Raw genomic sequence first — 22,392 nt, 5'->3', positions numbered from 1 at the left:
CCCGTATTTCTTGTGTTTTCTTGTTCAAGTTGATTGTCTATATTTCATGTAAAACTGGCTGATTTTGCTTTGAGATTCCTTTTCAGAAATAGGGTAGGCATTTTCAAAAAGCTTTTTCTTCTTCTAAGCTTTAGTGACTAATTAAAGAGATGATTGCTAAGAGACTGTGGAATGCATCATTAAGAGATTCTGATTTGCTCTTTTCCTTACCTTCCAGGCACAGGTTTCAAATCAGAATTCGTGAGTAAATTGGATAGCAGCATTCCTATGCTGAGATTGTGACAATGGACAGAATACGAGGAGCCTGTGCCAGTCCTGTACCACCAGGAGATGCAGAGAGGAGCAGGACTGAAGAACAAGACCCAGGACTAACTGTGTTGGGAAAAGTACATGAGTTCTTTCAGATTTGTGATCTGGAAGGCAAAGGCTTCATCACTCATCAAGACATGCAGGTAAAAATTGGCTATGTGAAATGCACAATGAGAGAAGCTCCTAATGCCCTTAATAAGTTGAGACTGATTAATTTAGAGTTAAAAATTGTAACGTCCTCCTGATAACTTTAAAGAGATATGTAGGATTTAAAATAATCTCTTTGAAGTTTGCATAATGCTTGCATTTGTTTCCACAAAGCAACAAAAAAGTGGAAAATCAAAGTGAAGTTTAAAAAAATGCCCCAGGAATTTAATTCCATTCTTGTTGAAAAGTTGAAACTCCAGTAAATTCATTACTTTGCAATTTGCCACAGCATCATGAATGCATCCAGTTCACCAATTTTATCATTCTGTTTTCTCAGCAAAATTGTGTAGACGAAGTCTTTCACTTTGTTTCACCTGCCGACAATGGTGAGCTCTCAGCTGGATCACATATTTATGTAGGAAGTATAGAGGAACAGTATTTTAGCATTATTCAGTGTTCACAATAATCTTACCAAATTCTTCTTAAGTTGTTTGAAGGGCCAAAATCAAGTTTGCTGAAAATGTTGATTACAAAAAGCATATAGGAAAATGGAAGCAAAACACTTTTAACTACCTATGGTAACTACCTATTTTTGAAAAGTAAAAACCTCATAGTAAATTACTCAGATTAATAGCTCTCAAGAGCTCTCTGTGCAATTTTGTGTTGCTGAGTTTTATGATGACCTGTGCTAATTCTGTGAACTTGGTCACAACAAGCCCATGCAACTCTACAGGCTTGGGGACGAGTGGCTGGAAAGCTGCCTGGCAGAGAGGGATTTGGGGGTACTGGTCAACAACCGGCTGAATCTGAGCCAGCGGTGTGCCCAGGTGGCCAAGAAGGCCAATGGCTTGTATCAGGAATAGTGTGGCCAGCAGTAGGGAAGTGATCGTGCCCCTGTATTCCACACTGGTGAGGCCACACCTTGAATACTGTGTTCAGTTTTGGGCCCCTCACTACAAGAAGGACATGGAGGTGCTGGAGCATGTCCAGAGAAGGGCAACGAAGCTGGTGAGGGGTCTGGAGCACAGGTCTGATGAGGAGCAGCTGAGGGACGTGGGGTTGTTTAGTCTGGAGGAAAGCAGGCTGAGGGGAGACCTTATCGCCCTCTACAACTAAGTGAAAGGAGGGTGTAATGAGGTGGGGGTCAGTCTCTTCTCCCTGGTAACAGGTGATAGGATGAGAGGAAATGGCCTCAAGTTGTGCCAGGGCAGGTTTAGATGAGATATTAGGAAAATTTTTTTCACAGAAACGGTTGTTAAGCATTGGAACAGGCTGCCCAGGGAAGTGGTCGAGTCCCCATCCCTGGAGGTATTTAAAAAATGTGTAGATGTGGCACTTTGGGACATGGTTTAGTAGGCATGGTGGTGTTGGACTGATGGTTGGACTTGATGATCTTGGAGGTCTTTTCCAACCTTAATGATTCTTTGATTCTAAGATCTCCAAGTTTCCGTAAGTTTTCAGTGGTAATTTCCTCACTTATTGTGTAGTTTTCCATTACTAAAAGCAAGGATGATAATGATGATCTACGTTTTCTACAGGAAGCTTGGGGAAAAAAAAAAACCAAACAGAAATCTAGCTAGCTTTAGGCAGAGCACTTTGTGAGGGGGAAATTTCTGCTCCAAGCAGAAGAAATGGCCTCAAATTGTGCCAGGGCAGGTTTGGATTATACATTAAGAAAATTTTTTCACCGAAAGCATTGTTAAGCATTGGAATGGGCTGCCCAGGGAAGTGGTTGGGCCCCCATCCCTGGAGACATTTAAAAGACGGGTAGATGTGTTGCTTAAGGACAGGGTTTATTGGTGGTATGGCAGTGTTAGGTTAACAGTTGGACTTGATGATCTTGGACTTGATTCTAATATACATTATCACATTGAAGTAACTGAATGCAAACAGAGAAATGTCTGTTGTTAGTGGTAACTGAATGCAAACAAATATATTGTTAGTGGTAATTTTGGTAAATCCAGACCCATAGAGAATTTAATGGATTATAATTTTACTGTCTTTCCAAAAACTGAATGGCATATATTTTCACCTAGTGGAATCCCATATATATATAAGTATGTATGGGTATATAAAGTTTTAATATCTGGTTTTGCAAGGAACATAAAAACATTTTTTTGTTTGATTCTAAGTTTTATCCTTATATGCTATGCTTTTACGCTGATAAATTTATACTTCAGGTTTTAAAACAGATGTTGTAAAAGATGCAGTAGAAAAGGGGTTGCAAAGAACAGATTTAGTTGTACATGTCTTCTATTTCACCGTATTTGTTTACTATATCTGACAACTTCAGCATGTATGTGTCTGGTTCATTTCAATACAGAAATTAAGGGTGCTCAGAACACTTGAGAAGGTGTTTCTTTATATTTGATTTTATTTCTTGCTGTCCAATTAAAGATAAAATTACAAATGCAGTCCTTTTGAATATACTGGATTATCCCTATTCCACTCAACAATTTATTAAATACAAAGTAATTCAGCTGAAATCAATGTAGTTCCTTTGACAAAAAACTGGGGTGAGACTCATCTCCACCATTTGATTTTTACAGTAATTTAGTGACAGTGAATAAAAATTATAAATGAAGGTCTTTTACATTAATCCCAGCAATTCAGAAACCTAGATTCTTTGAAGCTAGTGATAACTTTCTCATTGCCCCATCTCCCTTGTAATTGAGTAGTGTTTTAACAGAGGTTTATTTGGACACCAGTGACAGTAATCTACAATGTTTTCTAATGGGTTTGGTACCTATTATTTTATTGCTATACAAAATAATGATGTTTTATACTGAACAACTGCACATTAGACATATACTGCTACAGTTATTCATTATGCTTGATTAGAATGACTAGTTAACTAGAATCCCTGTATTGCAAATGTGAGTTTGAAATCAATATAGTTGATTTTGATTGCACTTTTCATGATGTTCACTCCCTATAGCAAAGACATAAATCAATAAAGTAAAAAAGTTTTTTCCTCAAAAGGTACCAGGTGTTGATCACTTTTGCATCCTGTTGTTTGTTAGCTTTTTAGTTCAGTACTACTTCCTAGCATTGCTTCAAATAGAAGATGGACTTGATGATCTTAAAGATCTTTTCCAGCCTAACCGATTCTAAAATTCTATGGTAACATTAGGCTTTTTAATCTATAGTCAGTTATGTGATATGAGGCATGATTTTCAACAGAGAGTGCTGAATATCTAAAAAGTGCTGAGTGTCTAAAATCCAATTAACTTCAGTGGAACAGATCTTACAAAGTTTTCTGATGTGTCTAAAATACAGTTACTATATTAAAAATGTACTCCTCCCTGATCATATCATGCTGTTTATTTTGAGATTATCTTAATATTGGTTGTTTGGAATTTTTCATTCCATTTCAAAACATCAAATGTGCTCAACTTTCAAATAAACAAGAGGTTTTCTGAATCTGCAAATTCTACCTGAAACTTGGACGACTTTGCACTTTGGGCCTTGAGGTTATAATGAATAATGAGAATTAGTGTTGCAAAATGTTTTGCTTTAATGTGTACAGCAGAATTGGGTTCAGATCTTGCTGTCAGCTATTTGACCTCTGTCTTTTTATTTAGCAGAGTAAAAGCTTGGTATTTTCAGATAAGTAAGCATAAACTTCATGAAAACACAGAGTACTTTGGGTGGCAATGCAAATAATTTCTCTTTAAGCTCCAGTGGTGTCTTTGGATATCTTCTATTTCTTTTTTTTTTTTTTTGTAATTTTTAAGAACCTCATGTTGAAAGGATCTATATATTTTTACAGTGAGCCCAAAATGAGCAAATAAACAAAAACATACCTATGAGACCAGTGATAACATTTTATTTTTCTAACAAAAAAAAAGTGCTTACAGTTTTTTTTTGAAGAATAAAACCAAAAGGTTGGGAAATCTTGACTTGATCTTAGTATCAACATTGACTTAATCTTAGTAACAATGGTAAGTATGGCCCCAGTTCATCAGAGTAAGTAGATTATCCTTAGGGAATTTAGTGGAGCAAAATGTTGATACATTCTTCAAAATTTCCTATTTTAATTTTTTTTTCAAGAAAATGCAAGTAATTGTGGTGGTTTCTACTGCAAAAATTAGTATAATTTGGTTCAGAATTTGAACCCAGCAATAAGGCACTCCAGTTGTAGTTGGAGAAGCATGAAGTCAGGTTTGCAGCAAGACCCACAAGCAGTTGTACTGGAATAGCACGTTGATCTGCGTTTATGACATCCCCAGAAGAGGACAGCCAGCTCTCACGAAGCACTCCTTCGGCAGGTCCCAAAGATATGGCAGTAAGAGCACAGTTTCTGTTTTTCTAAGAGTAAAAGAGGAATTTGTCTGAAGTACCTCCTCCCTCATCAGTGCTGTGTAGGCTGTAAGAATTTTACAAGAGAAGCTAATTGCAAAAAGTTTCCCTTGAGATCTAAGATATTAAAATCTAAGGCTTTGGGAAGATGTGTGTGTTTAAGTGAGAAACTGATAATAAGTCAGGTGTATCACTGATGAAGTAGTGTATTTAGACTGTACATCAAGTTTTCTTAGTGTTCTGGAAGCAGGCAGCAATGCACAATTAATCCTGCTCAGAAATTTCTTCGGGACCATTCCAGATAGTTCTGTGCTTTAGAAGCTCTGTTGCTTTCCCTTCTCAAGATCACCTTAGAATTCCTTTTACTGCTCTTCCCTTCGACTCACACAGGTTTATAGTGTATACCCTAAACCTTTTGTTGCAGCCAGGGAAGTCCTGGTTAATGCACTCAGGCAATTCGTACCGTGGCTGTATGGCCTGGTATATTGAATAGCGATTAATAATGTTCTTGGATTGCAGGAAAGACTTTCTTTGCCCCTAAATCCCTTGCCCACAGGGGAACAGATTAGCACTTTTGTTCTGATGAACTTTATCAACCTATTAGCTTGCAATTTTAATATGTTGTATATACAGTAGGAGTTCAGGGAAGGGATTAAAATATTAACAAATAAAGCAGAAGACTTCAGCAGTGTATATTTATATTGCTTCCCAAGCTGAGGAAAGGTTTTACTCTTCCTCGTGCTGTCTCCCAGTGGAAATCCTTGCTATTGTAGTTGTTTGCCACTCCAGTTTCCTCCTATTTCTGGGAATCTGTCTGTACTGTTAAAAGAATTACAGTAAAATCATTAGGGCCAGATTAAAATTTTTTTTTTCTTTTATGCCTATCTTTATATTCTTGTGAAGAAATAAGTGATTTAGTGGAGCTGGTTTCATGAAGTTTTGTCTTTTTTGGTGTGAGCGTGCTGCATTTCAGAAGTAGAGAGTCATGAATTAAATTTAACTCGTTACAGGAGCAGCTTTCTTAGCTTTGTTTTATTTATTTGTTCATTTACACATTTTAAAGCAGCTTTAATTAGGACAGTATATCCTCTATAATGTTCTTGTTTAGAGAGTCTCTTGCTTGACCTCATGACATGGAAGGAACTAGGTGTACAGTTCTGCTGGCAAATTTTTCCAGCTGCATGATGATCAAGGCATTTCACCAAGATAATCAAGGCATTTCACCAGGATGCTGAGACTCCACCTCAAATTCCACCTCTTTCCTGTGTGATTGGAATCTGGAATCCTCTCACAAGGAGATTGTTCTCACTGCTTTGGCATAAAGGATTCATAAAGGCAAATAATGAAGTAATAAAAGCAAGTCTCCTCAGTTGATGTTGTTTTACTCTGTGATGTATTTCAATTTTCATCCAGGGAAACAAAAGGACTTTCTATATTATTGATGAATCTAGTCTTCCTCTCACCCTGTAGTACTGGGTAAAGTTGCTGCATGTTTTGTTGTTCCAGAGACTGCATCCTGAGTTACCTCTTAGCCTGGAAGAGCTTGAAAAAGTTTTTGTTACATTGGATGCTGATGGCAATGGCTCACTTACCCCAAAGGAGTTCACCACAGGATTCAGTGAGTTTGGAAAGCATGTATCCTTTATAGAGCTTTATTCATATTCTATACTCTCCACATCAGTAAAGAAGCATTTTATCTTAACAGTCCACTTAACGATGCACACAGGGAGCTAGATAAAGATAAGATATATGTAGATATAGATAAGATATATGTAGATATAGATAGATAAAGAAGATATATGTAACAAATAAAGAAGTTATCAAATTATGCCTATAAATAGATAAAGGGCTCCAGAGTCTTTCTCTCCTGTGTAAGATGGCAAGCCATAGCACAATATAAGACATACGACGTAATGGTCTGAATTACATGTGGTTTAAGCCATGGAGTAGATCTGCAAACAATTTATGGAAAACTTCCCTTGTGGGAAAAAAATCTTGTATGTTATTTCATATCAGGTCATAATACCTGAGAGATAATTAAGATTGTCTTACATTGAACTTAGACATAATGTTAATGTGTTAATACCACTGTCCTTACAGCTGTGGGAATGCTTTCTACAAAAAATTCATTCTTCAAGTGATGTTACTTTATTTCAAAACAAAACAGGTTGAGGCAATTATTCTTAGTACATGATGGCAGCTGATAAGCTCTTTGCAACTGCTTGCTTTGCAGCAGTACTTTTACTGTTTGTTCTCTCTTTGTGAAAGGGTTGTTTTCTCCCCAACTGTGAGGTTCCAGATAAGATTACAATCTAGTGAGACTGTGTGACTGTGTTTGGTTGTTTATACATAATCAATTTTGTACTTAAGTTTTAAGTATCTATAAGCATTAGGTTTAAGCATTTTCTCTGGAAAACTCTTCCATTTTTTAGGAAGCTCTTCCATTTTTGTTTGCAAATCATCAATCATCTGAAATTTTAATTCCCTTATCCCCCACCTCTCCCATTTTAGAGCTAGGTCAAGCATCTTAACAAAGAGTATGCTTTAATCTGCAAATTGCCATTATTTAAAAATGAAATAATGTATTACTGCTTTACTTTTTTGTAAGTAAATTATACATATTTCTTAGTTAAATGAAGATTATTATCATAAGTAGTCCCCGCAAAACCAAAATTTTGTGTTAAAGGAGGCTGTAAGTGGCTGCCATCTCCAGCAGCTCCAGAGCCTGGGGATTCCTCGTGCCCCAGCTGCTGGGGCGCAGTCCAGAGACCCAGATGGATGTGGCAGCTGCTTTCCTGTTTGCAGGTTCAACTGGTAGTGAAGTTAATCATGTATCCCAGAGACACCCACACACGCACGCACACAGGCACACAAAGGACGTGGACGCAGCAGGCTACACAGACTGCCACAGACAAGGCACTGCCTTCGACAGCACCTATGCATAGGATTCACATAAAACATAAGGATAGACAGTGTAAAGCATGCTACATTTTAACCTACTACACAAGACTGACAGGTATTTTCTAGGAATCCAGGTTAAGTATTCATACATTTGGCTAGGTGATGATGTTCGCGTTCCTAGTAGGAGCAGAAGCTGTGCTAGATAAAGGCTGCTTTGAAAAGTAGAGAATGCAGAAAGCAGAGTGGTGTCTGGATAAGACTTGTACTGCACCAATTAGTATGGGAGAATCCCATGCATATTTCTAAATGGTGGCAAATAGGAAATTTACTGTAATCTCTCTTTGCAACATATTCTGTTGTCTCTGTTAACATGCTCTGCTGGGTGCTATGAGAAAAGATGCAAGATAGAGTTGATAAAAACATAAAACCACAAAACCACACCAGTATTTCTGTTTCCTTGGGTCTATGGTAACTTCTGTACTAGAATTTAGACTATAACCAAAGATCCTCTGCAGAAAATCACAAAATCTTTTTGCCTAGATTCCTTAAAAATTCTGACCTGCAGATGTTCAAATAAAATAGCTGGCACATTTAGAATTTGATGGAATTTGACCCGTCTTCCCCAACTGAACACAAGTGCATTGATTTTTCATGTGGCAATTTCACTTCTGCATCCTCACCGTACAACTACTGTACTTGTTTCTTCCTTTCTTTTTATGGATGTAGCTAAAAAGCCTGTAGCTGTTTGTTTTAGTATTCTTTGCAGGTCTCAGTATTTTTGGCTCTCTTTTCTATCTATATACCCTTCTAATCTCCAATTCTAAGATAGTTTCAAGCTTCACCTGTTTGTTAATTTACTTGAACCCTTCAGACCGGTTGACACCAGTAATATCTATTCTTGTTTAGCTTCACGTTTAATTTAAACAATCAACTCATTTGTCAATCAATGGTTATTTCTTATAATCAATTCTTCTATAGTGTTCTCAACACTTAATAGAGCAAATACAAGGTAACATCATGTTGTTGGCTAGTGAAAAATTGTTGAGAAAGTCTCATGACCTTCATTAAAGTCTCCCATGACTATTATGTGGTGTCAATAGCCAGGAATATCTCAATCACTGAATCACAGAATGGTTCAGGTTTGAAGGGGCCTCTGGAGGTTATCTGGTCCAACCCCACTGTTCAAGGAGGGCCACCTCAGCTAGTTGCCCAGGGCTACATCCAGGTGGCTTTTGAATATCTTCCTCTGTGGAGGGAGACTCCACAACCTCCCTGGGCAACCTGTGCCAGTGCTTGGTTACCCTCATATTCAGATTGAACCTCCTGTGTTTCAGTTTGTGCCCATTGCCTCTTGTCCTGTCACTGGGCACCACTGAAAAAAGCCTGGCTCTGTCTCCTTTGTACTCTCCCTTCACATATTTGTATACATTGATTATATCCCTGAGCCTTCTCTTCTCTAGGCTAAACATTCCCAGCCCTCTCAGCCTTTCCTTATGTGAGAGGTGCTCCAGTCCCTTAATCATCTTCATGGCCCTTTGTTGGACTCTCTCCAGTATGTCCATGTCTCTCTTGTACTGAGGAGCCAAGAATTGGACACAGAACTCCAGGTGTGTCCTCCCCAGTGCTGAGGAAAGGAGGCTTTCCTTGACCTGCTGGCAATATTCTGCCTAATGCAGCCGAGGATACCATTAGCCGCCTTTGCAGTAAGGGCACTTTGCTGAGTCCTGTTCAGCTTGGTGTCCACCAGGATTCCCAGGTCCTTTTCTGCCACACTGCTTTCCAGCTGGGTGACCCCCAGCGTATGTTTGGTGTACAGGGTTGTTCCTCCCCAGGTGTAGGACTTTGCACTTCCCCTTGTTGAACTTCATGAGGTTCCTGCCAGCCCATTTCTCCAGGCTGTCAAGGTCCCTCTAGATGGCTGCACAACCCTCTGGTATATCAGCCACTCCTCACAGTTTGGTGTTGTCTGCAAACTTACTGAGGGTGCACTCTGCCCCATCATCAAGGTCATTAATGAAGGTGTTAAACCAGACTGGACCCAGTGTTGATCCCTGGGGTACCTGCTAGTCGCTGGCCTCCAACTAGACTTTGCACCACTGATCACCATCCTCTAGGCTTGGCCATTCAGCCACTTTACAATCCACCTCAGTGAATGCTCATCCAGCCTGTACATCAACAGCTTCTCTGAAAGGATCGTGTTGGAGGCCTTAGTAAAGTCCAGGTAGACAATACCCAATGCTCTCCCCTCATCTACCAGGCCAGTCACTTCATCATAGAAGTGTATTGAGTTGGTCAAGCGTGGATCCATGCTGATTACTTATGCTGATTTTCTCATCCTTAATGTGTCTGGAAACGGTTTCCATGATTAGGCGCTCCATCACCTTCCCAGGGAAGGTTAGGCTGACTAGCATGTGGTTCCCTGGGTCCTCTATCTTGCCCTTCCTGAAGCCTGGGGTGACATTTGTTTTTCTCTGGTCTTCTGGCAATTCTCCCAGTCACTATGACTGATCTAAGATTATCAAGAGTGGCCTCACAGTGACATCTGCCAGCTCCCTCAACACTCCTGGGTGCATCTCATCAGGGCCCACAGACTTATGTATGTCCAGTTTTCTTAAGTATTCCCTGACCCGATTGACTCTCTTCCACCAAGTGTAATCTTCCTTGCTCCAACCTTTCTCTCTGATCTCTGGGACCTGGGATTCCTAAAGGCCAGTCTTGCTAGTAAAGACTGAGGCAAAGGCAGCATTCAGTACTTCCACCTTTTCCATGTCCCGTGTAACCAAGTCCCTCATCTCGTTGATGTCCCTAGTCTTCCTTTTGTCTCCTCTGTACTTTTTTTTACATACCTGTCCAGATGCAATTCCATTTGGCCTTTTGGTCTTTAGCTTTCCTAACTTTATCCCTGCATGCCCAGTGTTGCTGTATTCCTCCCAGGAATACAGAATACCCATCCTTGCTTCTACCCTCTGTGTGCTTTCTTTTTGTGTTTGAGTTTGGCCAGGAGCTCCTTGTTCATCTATGCAGTCCTCCTGGCATTTTTGTCTGGCTTCTTATTCATGGGGATGGAGCTCTCTTGAGCTTGGAGGAGGTGATCCTTGAATATTAACCAGCTTTTTGGGCCACTCTTCCTTCTAGGGCCTTATCCCAAGGGACTGTTCCAAGCAGATATTTGAAGAGGCCAAAGTCTGCTCTCCTGAAGTCCAGGGTAATGAGCTTGCTCCCTGTCCTCCAGATCTTGAACTCCACCATCTCATGGTCACTGCAGAGAAGGCTTTCTTTTGATTTTCACATTGCCGAGACCCTCCTTGTTGCTGGGTATGAGGTCCAGCAGAGCACTTCTCATTGGCTCCTCGTATCACTTTGAGGAAGTTATCATCAGTGCACTCCAGGAACCTCCTGGTTTGCTTATGTCCTGCTGCATTGTCCCTCCAACATATCAGGGTGGTTTAAGTCCCCCATGAGGACCAGGGCCTGCGAACGCGAGGCTGTTCCTATGTGTCTGTAGAAGGCCTTATCCACTTGTTCTTCCTGGTTGGGTGGCTTATAGAAGACACCTGCTATACTGTCCTCTTTGCCTGTCCTCTTTTTAATTGTAACCCATAAGCTCTCCATCAGCTCCTCTACTATCCCCACATAGAGCTCCATGCATTCCAGCTGCTCTCTCACATGAAAGGCAACTCCCCCTCCTTGTCTTCCCTTCCTGTCCTTCCTAAAGAGCCTGTATCCCTCCATTGCAACACTCCAGTCATGGGAGCTGTCCCATGACCAAGTCTCCATGATCCAATCTTTCTGTTATTAATAGAAATATCTCAAATAGGTGGAAGAAACTGCTGTAGGGGTCAAGTTTAGAAGAATTAAAATGCATGTGAGTCAAATGGAGGGAAATAAGCATTAATAAAATGTAGCTTTCTATATGCAGTTTGTACAGGAATTTGAGGTGTGCCTTTGGTCATGCACTTAAAAGAATGTTAAAATAGGAGATACATTTTATGAGTAGCAATGCTGTGGTTATTTTAGATTCCTTACTTCTATTTAAGAATATCAAGAAATAAGGCCACAACATTTATAATGTGCTTGTTGCTGCAATTTATGTCTTTTCTTTATGTAGGTCTGAATTTTTTCAGTATGTTTGTGAATTTTGAGGTGAGTGATTTACTGAAGATTAGACATGAAACTGGGGACAAAGTCAGGCATAGAACTCAGGGATCCTCTTGCCATGCCTCATCCTTTTGCTGCTTCATTATACACCCTTTTCTTGTAAAGAAGTGCAGATGTTACCCTCACAAATGATATTTACTGTAAAATTTGATCTTCAGTATGTTGCTCTTCAATGATGTTGCTTCTTATAGTAAGTTCTGAAAATGCTAATGTGTAATTTCTAATTCTTAGGCCAGTTTCTTTTGGGGCAGATTGCTTTGAATAATGAGATGGTGCAGCAATCAGGAGGTGAATCAGCCTGCCCGCTTAAATGCGAAGAGACCATGAGGGAAGATGAGGATGAAGAATTCCAGTTCTCAAATCTGATGGATCGGCTTGGAGCTAAAAAAGTTTTGGATGAGTGAGTATTCACAGCAATAGTAATAGATTATATGATCTTTTATGATTCAGCTCTGGGTTTGATTTTAATGGAATCCAAGATGAATGGCTGGGAGAACCAAGGCTGCTCAGTAACACAATGATTGCTTAAAAATTAATTTTCTTGGTTGTCAAAGATGATAAAATGCCATTCAACCAAAATTTCCAAGAGCAAAGCTGCTGACTCCAGGTATATGAAACATGTGTTTGTGCCACATGTAAGCTACACCATTAAGTCACTGACATACCATGAGTTTTGGACATTAATTACTAGCTTGTAATCCACAGATGCCGCTGATTTTCAGTCAAACAATGCGTGATGACTGCTTTTTTGGCATGGTTGTGCTTAAAGTGCAGCAGTTAACAAGAAAAAGAGAATGTTTTCTTCCCTTTTTCTGCTTTTTCTCCCCTCCATGCATAATTGTATGTTGTGATTGCTTTGATAACACTACCTCTTCCAGGACCAGGATGACTCACTCTGAAACACAGAACGAAAAAACTGCTTTAAGAGCTTCTTGTGTGTTTGCCTGACACTCATTGGTCAATCACAATGAATGTTTTAGATCAAAAAAAGCACAGGGCAAAATGGGAGAGAATCTGGACAGGTAGTAGGAATGTCTAAGAAATGCGTCAGGGATCCTTACCATGAAATAAAGGTGGTCATCAGTGCTTCTTTTCACCTGACTGCCTGTTAGAGGAAAGAGTTGATTGTCAGTCATCTTGAAAGGCTTTCATTATGAAGACATTTTTATCACCCACTTCTTCTATCCTTATCCTAATTTTGTCCTTTAAATATAGCACTCTTTGCTGGATAGGTTCAGGCCTCAATGTGCATGGAAAAGAATGAGTCAGGGAGAAACAAACAAAAGAAGCTGTTCAGGAGAATTTTGGCAAAGTATTAAAAAACCCATTATCATTCACAGTAGAACATCTTTTTTTCCCATATCTGCTGAACAGATTTGGAAACAAAAGATTCTTTTGGTAAATCTTTAAACCAAAATGTTCACAGTGCATTCTGATTTTTGTAGCATGGAATTAAAATGGGGTTGAAAATGAAAGAAGACAGTACAAATGCAATTTATTAACTTGTCTAAGTAACTTAGGAGACTGAGTCTCATTCATTTCTCATGAGGAAGTGTTTTTGATTAGCTTTTCCACTGACCCCTCCCTGCCAGATTTGTGGGAAGTTCTTCACTTCTAATAGAAGTGATAGGATGCTACATTGTATCTCATCTGTCTCCTTTCTAATCCATTCCTGGTTAGATGAAGTGTCTGGCAAGGCACCCACTAAACAAGCAGTTCTTGTGATTCTCTGCAGTCACGGATGGCCAAACTTTATGATGCACTTTTTGAATAAATGCAATTTCCATCATTTCCCACCCACCTCATACTTCTAAACTCTGGCACTGCTTAAGCAGCCCTTGTTTTTAATAAGCCTTGTGTTCTGACTAGTGATACCCTGAAGCCTCCATCCACTAGGATGCTGTGAACATTTATTGCAGCCTGAGAAATGTTCTCTCTTAATGAATCCTTTATGATCTCTTCTTTCAGTGAGAGTGATGTGAAGCAACTTTGGTTGCAGCTGAGAAAAGATGAACCTCATTTACTTTCCAGTTTTGAAGAGTTCCTGGTCAGAATTTTTTCCCAGCTCCAAGAAGCAGATAATGAAAAGAACAAGTTGGAATGTGCTCTAAAAAAGTTAGTACTTTGTTGGACTGTTTATGTAGTTTTAAAACTATCTATCTTACCTACTATTTGAACCTTTGAAATAAACAAGGTATTTCAGTGAAGAACTGATGACTACAGACCTGTCATTTTGAAGAGTTCCTGGTCAGAATTTTTTCCCAGCTCCAAGAAGCAGATAATGAAAAGAACAAGTTGGAATGTGCTCTAAAAAAGTTAGTACTTTGTTGGACTGTTTATGTAGTTTTAAAACTATCTATCTTACCTACTATTTGAACCTTTGAAATAAACAAGGTATTTCAGTGAAGAACTGATGACTACAGACCTGTCATCCTGACCTCAGTACCGGGGAAGATTATGGAGCGGTTAATTGTGAGTGCGCTCACCAGGCATGTGCAGGACAACCAGAGGATCAGGCCCAGCCAGCATGGATTTATGAAAGGCAGGTCCTGCTTGATCAGCCTGATCTCCTTCTATGACCAGGTGACCCACCTAGTGGATGAGGGAAAGGCTGTGGGTGTTATCTACATGGTGGTGTTCCCCAGGGCTCAGTTCTAGGGCCAGTTCTGTTTAATATCTTTATCAATAACCTGGACGAGGGGATTGAGTGTACCCTCAGTAAGTTTGCAGATGACACCAAACTGGGTGGGAGTGTCAATCTGCTTGAGGGGAGGAGGGCTCTGCAAAGGGATCTGGACAGGCTGGATCGATGGGCTGAGGTTCAACAAGGCGCAGTGCCGGGGCCTGCACTTGGGTCACAACAGCCCCATGCAATGCTACAGGCTTGGGGAAGAGTGGCTGGAAGGCTGCCTGGCAGAAAAAGACCTGGGGGTACTGGTTGAGAGCCGGCTGAATGTGAACCAGCGGTGTGCCCAGGTGGCCAAGAAGGCCAATGGCATCCTGGCCTGTATCAGGAATAGTGTGTCCATCAGGAGTAGGGAAGTGATTATGCCCCTGTGCTTGGTGCTGGTGAGGCCTCACCTTGAATACTGTATTCAGTTTTGAGCCCCTCACTACAAGAAGGACATTGAGGCACTGGACTGTGTCTGGAGAAGGGCAACAAAGCAGGTGAAGGGCTCTGGAGCACAAGTCTTGTGAGAAGCAGCTGAGGGACCTGGGGTTGTTTAGTCTGGAGGAAAGCAGGCTGAGGGGAGACCTTATCGCCCTCTACAACTGCCTGAAAGGAGGCTGTAGCGAGGTGGGGGTCAGCCTCTTCTCCCTGGTAACAGACGATAAGAGAAGGGGAAATGGTCTGAAGTTACGACAGGGCAGGTTTAGGTTAGACATTAGGAAAAATTTCTTCACAGAAAGGGTTGTCAGGCACTGGAACGGGCTGCCCAGGGAAGTGGTCGAGTCTCCATCCCTGGAGGTATTTAAAAGAAGGATAGATGAGGTGCTTAGGGACATGGTTTAGAGGTGGGATGGCAGTGTAGGTTAACGGTTGGACTTGATGATCTTAAAGGTCTTTTCCAACCTAGACGATTCTATGATTCTATGACTATAATCACAAGAGTTCCCATAATGTAAAATTTTATTAGTTATGAAGAATACCAGCAAAATTATTTATAATGCAGAACTAGCTGAAAGTAGCTTTTCTCTTCTAGCTAACAGATATGTTGACTGAGATTCTTTTGCAGATGTCTATTATGGCATTGCAGTTTTAAGAGAATATTAAACAATTCACTTCTAGTTAATCAGGTTGATTCCAGGGGACAGTCAGATTTAGCAGTAAATCTGGTAAACTGTCTGTGTGCTTGCAAACATTGTGTGCAGAAAAGCTGTAAGTCTGGATTAACCGGTCAGAGAAATGAGACGTTTAAGATGTTAAAGCAGCACAAAGCAGTGATACCCCTGAAAATGTAAGTTAACAAATATATGTATAAAACAAACATATGAAATATAGTTAACAATATATATTGGCTTTATATTTAAAAACATATATAATGTGTGTGTATACACAAATATATAAAATGCATATATAAAAATGAACATATAAGAATAAAAATTAACAGATCATTCTTTAATATATAGCTATGTAGAGGGAAAAACTTTTGTTGCAAAATTATGGTTATAGTTGAAGTTCCCCTGTATTTTTATTACAAAGTGTCACTTTGAATCTGAGATTCTTACAGATTGAGTAATAAAGGCAAATATATTGTTGAATATTTACTTCATTTGTTCAGCACTCTCCTCGATATTCTGAGAATGTGACAAGGCTTCTGAAGAAAGAAAAAACCTAAAAATGTATGGTGATTAAAGACAGTTCTTTTATATTGATAGCAGCATTTTCATCTAAGTCTGCAAGTGTAGTTTTAGCCTTCAGACAGCTTGTCACTTGGAAACAGCATAAAGATAATTGTGCTGTCTGTTTTAGACTAGATATTATTAACAACCATGTGTGTGTGGGGGGGTTGTTTTGTGGGGTTTGGGTTTTTTTTTGACAGACTCTTGTCAGTGTTTTTTGGGGAATGAATGAATAAATTTCTGTTTAATAGCTGTGGTCAGCACAGAGCTGCATGGAAAATACATCAGCATTTCCTGACTTCTCTGGCTGACATAAAATCTCTACCTTAATGCATTGAATTTTTATGCCTTTGTAGTAATACCAGGTTTTAGCTAATTTCTTCTTTCTGTTGCTCCTGGTAACACCTCTAATTTCAGTACATAGATTGTTGTTTTGTTTGTAATCAATAGCTGGAAGGAGTCAGAATTGTCATAGGAGTAATATTGTCTTTGCTAACAGTGGGAATGAATAACCTCTTTTATTTTAAACTATGTATAAATAACAGCAAAGCTCAAGACATAACCATATAGAGCGGGGAAAATTTTTTTTTAATACCCACATGCTTCTTAGCACTTAGACCTGTGGTCTAAGAGGCCCAGGCGTTTCCTCCTGTCCTAGTTCAATAGATCATAGAATCATAGAATGTTTTGGGTTGGAAGGAACCCCTAGAGGTCATGTAGTCCAACCCCCCTGCAGTGAGGAGGGACACCTCTAACTAGATCAGGCTGCTCAGAGCCCCGTCCAACCTGGTCTTGAATGTTTCCAGGGATGGGGCCTCCACTACCTTTCTGGGCAACCCGTTCCAGTGTTTCACTACACTAATACAGTATGCTGCTGCTGTTCCCATTTGTAGGTCCAGCCAGTAGTGAGGCTGAACGTATATTCTCAATACACACACATGCAGATACACCACACATGGGGGACTGTGCAGACTAGTACTTCATTGTAGATAAATGTAAGGAAGCTAAAATAATTCAAGTCATGCTTACATGATGCTGAGCTTGGAATGGGCAGTTACAACTCCAGAGAAAGCCCTTGGGGTCATTGCAGAGAGCTTACTGAAATCATCAGTTCAGGGTGCAGTGGCACCCAAAAAAATCCAGTAAAATGCTATGCATGATCAGAAAGGTTACTGAGAACATGACAAAGCATGTTTTTGCCACCACATAGACTCTTGGTGCACCCACATCTTGAGTGAGTGAAGTTCTGGTCTCTGCAACACAAGAAGAATTTAGTGGAATGAAGAAAGAGTGGTTAAAGGAATGGAACAGCTATTCTGAGAGAGCTATTTTTAAAAGGTATGATCTCTTGAGTGAGGAGGTAAAGGCTGGAGTGGGATATGGTAGAACTTTACAAACCATGAGACCGCTGACTAGGCTGAATGAGGAACTTTTTCTTCAAATCCCTAGCAGTAGAACCAAGGGGCATTTAATATGACTAATAGGAAGTAAGGTTAGAACAGATGAGAAAGAGACCATTTTCTTCTGATAGCAGGTAAAATCTTCAACTGCCATTAGCTCTGTCTGCTGCTGTGCTTTGCTGTGCTTTTGAAAGACAAACCTAGTAAAAAAGTGGACTGTGTTTCAAACAACAGAGTTCTAAACAGAGAAGATAAACAAAAGGGTAAAAAAGAAGGGAAGGATGAACTGACTTCTCATTGGGCTTAGCATGGGACAGTGTCAGAGTCCACCTTTGGTGGAAGAAGAGGAGAATCAGCATCTCAGAAGATTAGTGCACAAAGTGCGCAAATCACTATTTTTGTAAGGGGAAAGAAGAACCATTACAACAAACTGCATGAACAGCAATTGTGAAACCCAAACAGTTCACAGTGCAGCTACGTGAAGCTACATGAATGGGCAGAAATTAAACCCCTGTGACTATGTTAATCCTGAACTCATCATCTGAATTTAGTGAACTCACGTTACATTCCATTTTGGTTAACGTGCTCAACAACAGCACTGTCTCCCTTTTGTCTCCATCTCTGTTTATTCCACAGCATTACTGGAAAGAGAAAGATCAAATTATCAAATATTGCTGAAATTTTACAATTATGTATTGAGTGCAACTGGATGGTATGATCCCAGGGAATAGAGATTTTAATCAAAACATTTTGCATTTTTCATGTAACAATGATCTGCCCTTATGGCTTTATTTTCCTCTGACCACATGTGGGGGATATCTGCCAGCTAATGTATTGGATTATTTTTTCTGCTGCTTGTTAGTTATGTTACTTATAATTGTGTAACACTTTCGATTATAACAGGATATTATTTTATCTTTCTGTTTAATTTGATCAGAGTTAAGAATAGTAAGCCATGAATGGAATGCTTGAGGAGTATTCCACCTGAGAAAATGTCATGTGTCAGTTGCCAGACCAACTAAAAAGATTCCTGCATCCAGAGGTACCTCCTGGATGTAGTCTTGATGGTGCTGCCATATCCTTTGCTTCCAAACGCATAAGAGGAAAGAAATATCTAAATCAGCAGCTTAATAATACAGGACTAAAGTTATTCTCCCTGTCACAGACGCAGAGAAAATCTTTATGATTCCCATGGAAATACTGACTGCTGTGCCTGTGCAAAATTACAGGGTTTTTCAGTACATAGTCAATCTAGCCATGATCAAAGTGACATTATACTGCATGAATACAGTATTTTTAAATATGAGCTTAGAATCTCTACCATACCTTTCTAAATAATTGTTAATATTTTATGGATTTGTGTGATTTTATTCTGTTGATGAGTGCTAATTTCTTATGAAGGATTTTCTCAGTTTTAAGAAAATAAAATTTGAGATCAGAATATGACCTGACTTTACACTATAAGGGGAGTAAGGCAGCAAAAGGGGCTTCTGGATTTTCTGGCACTTTCTATTTGAAGCATTGCAGTCACATGAAGAGACCCTTCTCTGGCTGCTTTTTTCACCCTGGCTGCTTTTTTCACCTAATCAGAATTCACAAAAATCTAAGTGACAGCAATAATTTTCCTAAAATTGGTGTTGCTTGATATTTGTTTATTGCTGCTATAAATCCTGAGAAAATGCCTCTCCCCCCCCCCCCCCCGCCATTTTTGACCTGTGACTGAAAATTCAAGCTGGCAATGTCAAGTGTTCTGATGTTTGAAAGGGGGGAAAAAAGACCTGTTTCTGGTGTTTCTCACTCCTCTTAGCTTAGGTAAATTTTTTGAAGTTTCTTTCCAATTTGTTTGGCTTTAACTGAGAAGAGAATCAGACCTTTAATATGTGAAAACATAGAATATGAAGAGCATTAGGTACAAAAAAATACAATACAAAAAAATCAATGGCTTTTTTTTCCACTGTATATTCCTTGTCTTGCTCTTATTGATTTGAATGCCCTAGGAGATTATGTACTTTATTTGTACAAGATGCATTCTGCAGATTGCTCAAGGAACAGCTCTAGCAAGAAGAATGTGGGGGAATATAGAGTAGTGTCATATAAAGGCCCTATTACTCTCTATTAAAAATCTTTCTAGGATGTCCCCTGAGTTTGATGCAAAGTGATTTTTGCTTTTAAGTTTCTGGATTAATGAAAATAGAATAGAATAGAATAGAAGCAGAACAAAGCAGCCGTCTTGTTCTCTTTCAACAGTTAAATTTTTTTGGCCCAAACTAAAGCACATGCTCAATGTAATCCTTCATGTATCAAAGTGCAGTGATATTAATTGCAATATTCTATTGGAAAAAGTGAGCTTTGTAAGTTGTGCTTTTTTTCTACAGTCGGATACACCTGTGCACAGCTTATTTATTTCTGTTCCTCAGCTGGGCTTTTCAAATTTCTTTCAGTAAAGCTGTTAAAGAGGCAGTAAGGCAGCTTTCAAGAAAGACTTTCAAGAATTCCGTTCTAGCTAAAACATCTTAGACATGATAGAAGTACCTCATTCAATGCTCTTGAATGGTGAACAATGCAGTTCCAGAGTAAAAAAATGAAGTTGCAGTGAAAATACTTTTAACTGGGAAACTTAGGCTTTGGTATTCTTAGCTAGCTAGCTTCACTAGGAAGCTCTGTTCCTTAAACCTAAGATTTAGTGGTCATTAAAATTGCATAATGAACAGCTGCTTTATGTGGAAACATCAGATATGTAGCTTTATTAGCCTTTGAGCTGTTGAAGCTTTCCTTCCATGACAAAAAAAAAAAAAAATTTTATCTGTGACCTTTGCTGCACAAAAATTCCTATTTTCTTAAGCCTAGAACAATCTCTGGAGTCTTGTGTTAATTCAGAAATTTGGGGCTTAGCTTGTAATGTGAGTCATGACTTGAAGTAATGCTACAAAGACCCACTTAGTAAACTTCTGTCTCTTGTTAGGAAAATTGCTGCTTATGATGAAGAAATTCAACATCTCTATGAAGAAATGGAACAGCAAATCCAAAAGGAGAAGGAACAGTTTCTCTTGAAAGTGAGTGTCTTTTTGTTATTGTGGGCATGGCTTCTGCTCTCACTTCCAGTGGTTTTATGCTCATTCTGGATGAGAAATGAAAATCCTCAAAATGTGTTTCACAACAGAATAAGAAAAAACATCATTGCCTCACTGCTGCTTTTGTACTGATCCAGGCTCTGCAGCTTCAAACTAAGTGACTTGTTGGGTGAGAGGAACATCGTTTTCCTGTGCTTAGTGGTTGGCATACAGTAGCAGCTGGCATTCTTTTGAAAGTCAACTGAACTACAGCCTCATCATATTATTGATGCTGTTATAGTTCCAACTTCTGGTCACATTAGGAAAAATGCTCTCTGAGGTTCAGAGCAGCACTAGTCCTGTTGAGTTCTGCAGTCTCTGCTTTTGAGGAGGGGATAAGTTCTCACTGAGGAGGAACAACAGATAAATCAAGCAATGATAATTTCTGAAACCACCACAGCTTTTTTCAAAATAAACGTAGATTAGATTCTTTTGTCACGGCCATGGTGCTTCCAAAACACCTGATTATGAACTCCCTTTTCTTATGAAGTCTCCTTTAAATCTCCTCTACTGCTTTTATAGTCTGTTCTTTGGATTTTTATGTCCTGTTTTTTCTCCTAAAACAAGAAAACCAACAGGAACACCCAGTATGCTCCAGGAAAGAGTCATCTTAGAACCATTTAGGTGGGAAGGCACCTATGCTGCTAACTTTCCAACTAAATCAGGTTGCTCAGGGACTTGTCCAATTGAGTTTTGAGTATGCAGATGATGGAGATTCCACAGCTTCTCTGGGTGCCTGGGATAATAATCATGATCTTCTGGCTTATTCCTTTTTGTTGTCTTGAAAGCAGTCATATAAATGAAACCAATATATGGTTTCAAACAACACATGGTACACAAAATGTTGCCAAAACTAGTGGATATCTATCAATTATTGCCTCCATTCTCAATCGAATACGATATCTAAAAAATCCTTTTGTGATCCAAATATATAAAGTATTTTTAGTTTCCTGACATAAAGTATGTTAGAGCAAAAAGAGCCTTAATCAGCTATCTAAGGAATCAGTCTTTTCACTTGCTTCACAGGGTAGTGAACCTGACTTACAAATTTCAAGTTTTTTCCATTCCAAGCTGAGAGCAGGTTTTAGTGATGGATGAGATGAACCCTTTGTTGCATTGCAACACATTTGCTTATCAGCTGAAGGATAAAAAGTATTTGCAACTTTGCCTGACAAGCAGTTGTTGTGGAAGAAATGGTTTATATGCTCTTAATAGCCCACAACTGAAGTTTTGCATAAGCAATGATTGTTGGATCTCCTAATCAGTTGTATATTTGAGGTAAATCAATTTCTTTCAAGCTTTTTCATTAAAGCTTCCCACTGAAGCTATTTACAGTTTAGTCAGCATTCACACTAACGGTTGTCAGACACTCGAGAAGTACTGTTTCTTGGCATGACTAATTTGGGATTTGAGGAGATCTGACTGTTAAATTCTTTCTCTAATGCAAAGTCTCACAAAGACTTTACAGCCTGGAGAAATGAATTGATGCCATATAAAAGGGAAATTATTATGGCTTGAATGAAGAGCAGCTCCTGAAGAATACATTTAAAGAAATTGGTAAGATGCAAATAAGTACAAATCGTAGCTATTTATGGTACTTAATACCCTGCTGACTGAAGGTTGTACAAAAGGGGCAGTTAGTCTGTCTTTTTCACTTAGATATATCTTCTTCCACATAAGAAGCCAGTTAACATGCGTTTGTTTACCCCATTACGTGTCCT

At 39.3% G+C, this 22,392-nt stretch overlaps 1 protein-coding gene across 5 annotated transcripts in view; it reads left to right on the top strand.

Moving 5' to 3' along the window:
- The first annotated feature begins 221 nt into the window (after positions 1-221).
- The window catches only part of CRACR2A (calcium release activated channel regulator 2A), a 56,272-nt gene continuing 34,101 nt past the window's right edge, over positions 222-22,392 (top strand). For 4 of the 5 annotated variants that reach the window (XM_009641726.2, XM_035897143.1, XM_035897145.1 and 1 more), the window contains exons 1-5: positions 222-452; positions 6,265-6,376; positions 12,049-12,217; positions 13,786-13,932; positions 20,524-20,614. In XM_009641726.2, the coding sequence (XP_009640021.1) occupies positions 285-452; positions 6,265-6,376; positions 12,049-12,217; positions 13,786-13,932; positions 20,524-20,614 (687 nt within the window). In that variant the 5' untranslated portion in view covers positions 222-284. The remainder of the gene's footprint in view (positions 453-6,264; positions 6,377-12,048; positions 12,218-13,785; positions 13,933-20,523; positions 20,615-22,392) is intronic. The other variant, XM_035897144.1, reaches the window with a different exon arrangement.

This window comes from Egretta garzetta, unplaced genomic scaffold, assembly GCF_000687185.1.
Source record: "Egretta garzetta isolate BGI_Z169 unplaced genomic scaffold, ASM68718v1 scaffold797, whole genome shotgun sequence".
Taxonomy (NCBI): domain Eukaryota; kingdom Metazoa; phylum Chordata; class Aves; order Pelecaniformes; family Ardeidae; genus Egretta; species Egretta garzetta.
The sequence above is the reverse complement of the archived record's forward strand: the minus strand, read 5'-3'. Positions and strand labels throughout refer to the sequence as shown.